This window comes from Sinocyclocheilus anshuiensis, unplaced genomic scaffold (assembly GCF_001515605.1).
Source record: "Sinocyclocheilus anshuiensis isolate Anshui unplaced genomic scaffold, SAMN03320099.WGS_v1.1 scaffold1172, whole genome shotgun sequence".
Lineage (NCBI taxonomy): Eukaryota > Metazoa > Chordata > Actinopteri > Cypriniformes > Cyprinidae > Sinocyclocheilus > Sinocyclocheilus anshuiensis.
The window spans coordinates 190,693-198,370 of NW_015552679.1; the positions used below are offsets into that span (position 1 = coordinate 190,693).

At 34.6% G+C, this 7,678-nt stretch overlaps 1 protein-coding gene across 1 annotated transcript in view; it reads right to left on the reverse strand.

Annotated features, from left to right (window-relative positions):
* Positions 1-4,813: 4,813 nt before the first annotated feature.
* Positions 4,814-7,678, reverse strand: part of LOC107667567 (DNA-directed RNA polymerase I subunit RPA43-like) — a 7,263-nt gene continuing 4,398 nt past the window's right edge. Inside the window, exons 3-5 of the mRNA XM_016459260.1 lie at positions 7,398-7,539; positions 7,092-7,300; positions 4,814-5,334 (exon numbers count right to left, since the gene is read on the reverse strand). Coding sequence (XP_016314746.1) covers positions 4,926-5,334; positions 7,092-7,300; positions 7,398-7,539 — 760 coding nt within the window. The 3' untranslated portion in view covers positions 4,814-4,925. The remainder of the gene's footprint in view (positions 5,335-7,091; positions 7,301-7,397; positions 7,540-7,678) is intronic.

Sequence of the window (7,678 nt, forward strand, 5' to 3'; positions counted from 1 at the left end):
TATTCACTCATCATGACAGTAAAATAGGGCATTCTAAGACAATATACTGCAGTATTTCCTCTCTCAATCAGTAGAAAATATGGTTAACACCCGGTCATGCATGAAAAAAAAAATACCGTCATGTACCGTGAAACCGGTATAATTTTGAAAAATACCGTGATATAAATGTGATATAAAGATATACCGTGATTGGTCATACCGCCCAGCACTACTTTGATGCAGCAGTCATGCGACAGTTTACACTAACCATGTGACACTGACTGCACATATTCAATTGAGACCCTTTATTTTTTTCCATATTTGCAGGAAATGCACTAAAACACCAGTCAGTAACATTTTTAGAGCTTTATAAATGAAAACCTTCTTTACGGTCACTATTGTGACCGGTGGGATTAATCGTGCATACATATGAGCATAGCCTATGTATTTTTGTGTCATATTTGTAACAGACCTCAAAAGTAACCCGGGCCCAGGCAATCCATGTCATGTACATTTTGGCAGCACCTCAGAAAGAGTCTGTGGGTTTATTTATGGCGCGAATGCAATCACTGTAAAAATAAACATAGTTTGTGGCTCCGTTCCAAAAACTAACGAGCTGCCTTGCTGTCTACTGTCTACATAGGGAAACTTATTTCAATAGAAGGCAACATTCTAACTTAAACGGAACCCTAACAAGTGGACCCAAGATGTTTGGAACGCCCTACATAGGCAACAACTTATGTGCAGTGTTGGGGAGTAACTAGTTACTTGTAACGGAATTACGTAATTTAATTATAAAATAAAAGTAATTGTAAACAGTTATAGTTACTGAGAAAAAATGTGTAATTAAATTACAGTTACTTATGAAAATGTTAAGGATTACAAAGAGGGTTATCTGCTTTTTTTCACGCTCACTCCCACATACAGATTTAATTGATTTCTTTCATAAATTGCAGTGACTGCTCTAAAATATGAAACACCAATGTTTCAGGAGTTTAGAACATGCTTATTCGATAACTCTTTTATTTCCTATATGGGTTTACGTATAGCTATGCTTCATTTTTTAAAGATTAACTCTTTTTTTTTCCCAAGGCATTGTTAGATTCCAGTGTTTACTGTCAAAGCTATGTAAAGATTTGATATAAAAAACAGTATCATAGCTAATAAAAATTTTCTTATGATTTTAAATACAAATAGCACTACTAACATGAAATGCACAAGAAATGATTTCAAGAGTTCAACAACGTGATACTCTAACCATAGAAATACACTGTGCACAAATAGTCTGCTTGTAATTACAGAACTATTTTTTGTGTAATTATAAATATATTTTCTCCTGCTTCCTCCACCTGATGGATATTTTTATTTGCCTTGTTGCAGTGCATTATGGGATTGTATTCTCTGTAAAGGATATTTAAAAGACTGTCATAGAATTTATGAGTAATTTTGTCAATCAAGGGGTCTGTGGGGTGTCTGTACACAAATTAAAGAGTTTAAATACTATATACAGTATAACTCAAAAGGTTTCAATAACATTATGAAATATTTCATGAGGTAAATGTGTTTCCATCATAGTTTATGTGCATGTTTTCTTATCAGATAAAAAAATTATCCAACTCAATTGAGCGCATACGTTTTTTTTTACGGCGCATTTTTAGAATTTAAAAATTTCCATTATGCGATATCCCAAAAGTTCTTACTTGGCAGGTTACCATAATATCATGATCAGTATCAGATTGTACAATGTCAAAACTAAAAGATCATTTCTATGGTAAACTGAATCAGAAAAATGACACACCCTACGTCTACCATTGGTCAGCCAAACAGATAAAAACATTGCAACATTGATCTCAAACATTTCATTAAGCACAAAAGTTAGTAAGGAGGTCACCATAATATCATGACTGGTATCAGATGTACAAAAACAAAACTTAAAGGTGTTTTAATTTCTATGCCAAATTAAATTTGGAAAAATTATGACATGCCCTCAGTCTTCCATTGGTCAAACAAACAGCTAAAAACATTGTAACAGCGTTATCAAATGTTTCTGTAACCACATACGTTACACTGAAAAAAAATTGGTGCAAAAACAAATTCCACTCAGAAACAGAATTTTACAATTACAAAGAAAAGGCAAGTAACACATTGAATTAAACATTACATTTTGAAGTAGAAAGACTGAAATACAACTTAATGCATTGCAATATTGCGTAAGTCTATAAAAAAGTAACTAATCGTGTTAGTTACTCTTTGTGGAAAGTAATGCATTATGTTACTTTCGCCTTACTTTTTGTCACCAGAGCTGCGCTAGCAAAACTTAAGGTGATTTCTATGGCAATCTAAATTGGAAAAATGATGACACACCTCGTCTTTCATAGCTTGGACAAACAGGTCCGGACAAAATTGGCCATGAATCACTGTATAATTTGCACATTGGTTTTGGGTCGATGTAAAGAGTGACGTTTGCTTTCAGAGACCCTGAATTTCAGAGCTTTCGTTTGTCTCACACCCCATATAACCTCAAAAAGCCATAATTCACCTCATGAGCGCAAGGGCCACTTATCAGAAGTGAAGGCCCAATAAAAACGACAAAATGTCACATTCTCACCCCCACCCCGAATTACAGCACTCCCAGCGAACAGTTCTCCCAGAGAACAATTCAAACTATGAGCCCTTCTGGCGACGATCCGACCCGACCGAAAACCTCCCACGGAGCTCCCGGGATCCTTCAGGATGACAGAGCCAAGCTCCCCTCGAGCCGTCAAAGAGACTCACTTTGTCTAGCTGAACAAAAGGGGCAAAAGAAAAGCAAAATGTATCAGTCTGGCCATAATCCCAGCTGACTTGAGGCTGAAACGAGTCCAGGTTGAGATGTTTCCCTCACACCCTGCCGTGCCGCCAGACTCGAGGGCCGCTCTTCAGCAAAGCTCTGTGATTTACTGTAAAGATGCTCATACAGTTTCCCCACAACACACAGTTACTCACACAGGAGACGGGCTTTCCCACTCACACCTTGAGGTTTGCAGGATGGATTCCCAGCAGTCCAAGATGTTCCAGGAATCGAGCGGGACGCAGGCATCTCAAGCAGACGTGCTTTGGCTATTCAGCAACACCTGAGCATAAAAACAGGTCAAAGGTTCGATGACATGCAAGAATGTCTGAGAAAACGAAACATCCACAAATATGCATAAAAATGAAATCTTTGTTTTCATGTGGTTTGGAAAAACCTTTGCACCATTTTCAGGAAGTGTTTTGATTTAGTAGCTCTTCATGGAAATATCGAGTTGTGCAAACAAGTAAAAAAAAGTCATTATTTTCTTTGCATCAGAAATAAACCGGAGTTTACACATCTTGATGGTTATTTTCCAATATAGTTTCAAAAGTACTTATATTTATATATATATATATATATATTTTTTTTTACAAAGTCTTCTAGTTGTTTTCATGTCATAAAGTACTAACCTATTTGTTAATTTTAAGAGATTTGCTTACCTTCACACACTGCCTTGAGGGTCTGTAGGTGTTTGTGATGTCATTTCCTGTTTGCTGCTTTGTCACATGACAACAAAATGTCTTCATGTGTTGTTTTAAACGTGTTCAAATAGCAAACAGGCATTATCATTGTGAAACACGCCCACAATAAATCCAAGCAGAATACACTGAAAGAAAAAAGAAAAAACAAACAGTATATAGCAAAATATATGAAAGCTAAAAAAAATTTAAATGAAAACTTATTTCGTATATATTGCAAGTCATTTATAGTTTTAAGCCACTCCTCTTTTTCAGTTGAAATCCAATTAAAAAATGAATTTTAAATGACACACACTTGCAGCAACTATATTTGTGTAAATAAAACTTATCTATAATCAACATATGATTACACAAACAATCAACTCTTTGTTTTGCATAAAACACCTTAATATAACAACTTAATATGATATTAAAAAGCAGGTTTTACATTATTCATGAACATTGGTTTTAAGTACTACACTCACTTGACGGCTTGATTAGGTTTTTAAATTATTAATTATTAAAAAAAAGCTTAACTGCATATAAAAAAACAAACACTTTTCAGGCATTTTAATTAGAATAAGTCAAAGTACCTTCCATAAACATGCTAATGGAAAAAATAATTCAATTGCAATTCGATTATAAGAGTTACATTTTAAATAATAATATAATTTATAATAATATATAACAAATATATATATATATATAATTTTAGTTTACAATTTGCATTAAATATACATTTCAAATACTTTTTATTCATTATGATCACAGGTGCAATACCATCTTCATATTTTAGACTTTAGTCTCCTTGGAAAAATATCTAAATTAATGTGAATTCTTGATAATAGATTCAGACACAAAAATAGAACTGCATTGAAAGTAAAGGATAAATATTTTCAAAAACAGCAAAAAAAAATAAAATAAGGTAAAAATATGAATTTGATATTTATAACATTAAATGTAAGGGAAAACCTCCACTGTTATATTGAAACATTAAGTTACCAGTTTTGTTTTTATTTGTCATCTTTAGTGTTGAGACTGACTGTAATTAATGCAACTGTTTAAAATCTGATTAATAAACAGTGATGGGACAGTTTTAACTAAAATATTTAGCTATAAATGTCTCATCATATTGCTGTTGCCACCTTTTTATAATAGCTTATATATTTAATTGTACCATGATCATAAAATATCTAAATGAGGGATTTCCCCCCATTTTAATTTCATTAGGGAACAGTTTAATGAGGAGAATTTGGGAAAATTTAGGAAAATTGAGAAATGCATGCTGCCCTCTACAGGTGGAAAAATAAAAATGTGCAAATACTCCAGAGGAAAAAACATTTATTATTATATTCTGTAAATATAAATCACACATAAAGTATCTCAGTCACGTTGGGCTCGTCGTTGATAGTTCATGAAACGGTCTGTGAGTGTAATCACTTGCTCTTTTTCTTCTTTTTGGCGGCCGGCAAGTGCTGCAGGCCATCGTCGCTCTCGGCCGCTCTCGTTCTGCTGCTTTTATCGCTCACGTATCCGCTGGAGTCGCTCGTCGGGGGTTCAGAGGGCGAGATCTCATCCGCCTCCTGCCGTTTGTCTTTCTTCTTCTTCTTCTCTTTGTGATGTCTGTTTGCACTGGAGTCTATCTCGGTTGTGTCGGCAGCGGTTTGCTGGTTTTCTGACGTTTGCTCCAGGCTGCTGTCGTTCAGAGACTCTTTCTCACGCTTGTCTTTCTTCTTCTTCTTCTTGGGTTTTGGACTGTCGATCGTGTCTTCTGTGGATTCTGGTTCTGTAGCGGATTCTACAGTCGTTTCCTTTTGTTCGGTTTGGGCCACGAGCTCTTGCACTCTGAAAATCAATAAATGATCATTAGTAAGGATACACTTATCTCCCAAATCAATACTAAGAATTGCGATTCTACAAGTATTGCAATGTGTAGCAATTTTTGTTTGCTTTTCTAACACTACATACAAGCTTTACATGACATAGAAGATGAGTCATTTCTACAAAAACAATTCATCACATCATTTGGAGCTTAATTTCAGAAGCATCAAACAGTAATCGACTACAAAATGGTCAATTCAAAACCCTGGACTTAATATAAAAAAAGTGGTAAAGTAAGAAAAAACAAAAAACTTTCTGAAAATGAATAAATAAAGTACTACATTAAGCTGTTCTCCTGCCATAAGAAAACAGTAAATTAAATAAGAAATTAATTTTTTATGGACACACAAACTGAAATTCAACTTTTCTTTTTGCTGGAAAACCGAAACCAAAATAAACTTTATTTAATAATCAATTACTTAATAATCAACATCCACATATAACATTTAAATTGCACACAAGGCAGTTTTTACATGAACTTTTCTTTAATAATATAAAGTCAATGCATCACCAGAGTGAAAATTAAACTCCACTGATTCTGTCAATTATTCTTTATAAACAAGGACTAAAATGAAACAATTTAATATGAATTATTATCGATTCTGGAATAAAAGAATCAATTTCAAAATCATACAAATATAGTGCTGGGCAACTTAATTGCATACACACGTGCATGTATATATTTCAGAAAAATATATTGTTTACATAATAAATATATTTAAAAAATATATAAATATTAAATATATTTATATGTATATATACACATGTAAATATTTTCTAAATATATAATGTATGTGTGGGTATATATAAAAATCTGAGAATTTATTAGCCAGTGGCTAATATTAGACATAATTTAGTCGCCCAGAGTAAGATTTAGTCGCATATGCGAGTGATTTACTCGCAATGTAGAGGGTTGTAATGAAATGTCCATAATGTATTATTCTGGGAAAGAACTGGACACTTAATAATATTAGGATCACCTGACTGATATTTAACATAGTGATGCACTGTCATTTTTAAGATGAATCAGCAAAAAAATGCATTTTAATTTTCAGCCGAAATGGTTTTGGAGAGCCAAAATTATCGATCAAAACAGTGGAGTTAAATTAGTGCTTCTCCAAACAGCTGATAAAAACATCACAATAATCCACTCCAGTCCATCAGTTAACATCTTGAGAAACTAAAGACTGTGTTTGTAAGAAACAAATAAATCATTATGAGGTTTTTAACTAAAATATGAGTCCATAATCCAAAATAACGCTTACTCCAGTGAAAAAGTCCATCTCCTGTTGTCTCCCACATTTTTGTTTAGAACCGTTTTGGCTTGTAAACGGTGCTTGATCTGTGCAGATTTCTCTCCTGATTCAGACCAGACCACTTTTTCACTGGAGAAAGTGTTATTATGGATTATGGACTCGTATTTTAGCCGGAAGTAACAGTTTGAAGTTAAAAACATCTTAATAATGGATTTGTTTGGAGTGGAGTGGATTATTGTGATGTTTTTATCAGCTGTTTGGACTCTCATTCTGACGGCACCCATTCACTGCAGAGTAATCCATTGGTGAGCAAGTGATGCAGTGCTACATTTCTCCAAATCTGATGAAGAAACAAACTCATCTACATCTTGGATGGTCTGAGGGTGAGCACATTCAGCAAATTCTCATTTTGGGTGAACTATACCTTTAATATAGTATCCAGCAAAAAGAAAGCATTGACCGTACCTGCACTTCTCCAGCCGTCCCCTGATGAGCAGAACACCTGCAGCATCGGCGTCCAGCTGGAAGACCTCAAACTCCAGGCTTTGTCCGACACACAGTCCACAGTCCCTCCACTGCTCTGAGCTCAGCAGACTGGGCTTCACCACCGACGCGTTAAAGCAGCCGTGAACCAGACAGCCCACATGACCCACTCCCATTTTATTAATCACACCCTGAGCGACACACAAGACAAGAATAAGCACATATAAGAACTCACCCATAACCAGGCACAGAACTTGATCTCTAGCTCATGAAGATCTTGTGACGTACCACGAGCTTCGACCCTTTCTTTGGTTTGAAGACCACGAACGACGCCTCGATGTTGAGGTGAATGAATCCTTGATCGTCATAAATATCTCCATGCTGTCCCACGACTTTAATGTTGTCATACGCCATAGGAACACCTTTCAGACTGCAAAGCCACAGGACAAAGATGAACGATTTAAATCATAATAATTTAAATTAATCAAATTAGTGAATAAAAATGTGATTAAAATACATAGAAAATATAGAAAAAGTAATAATCTAACATAATAGAAAATAAATATTTT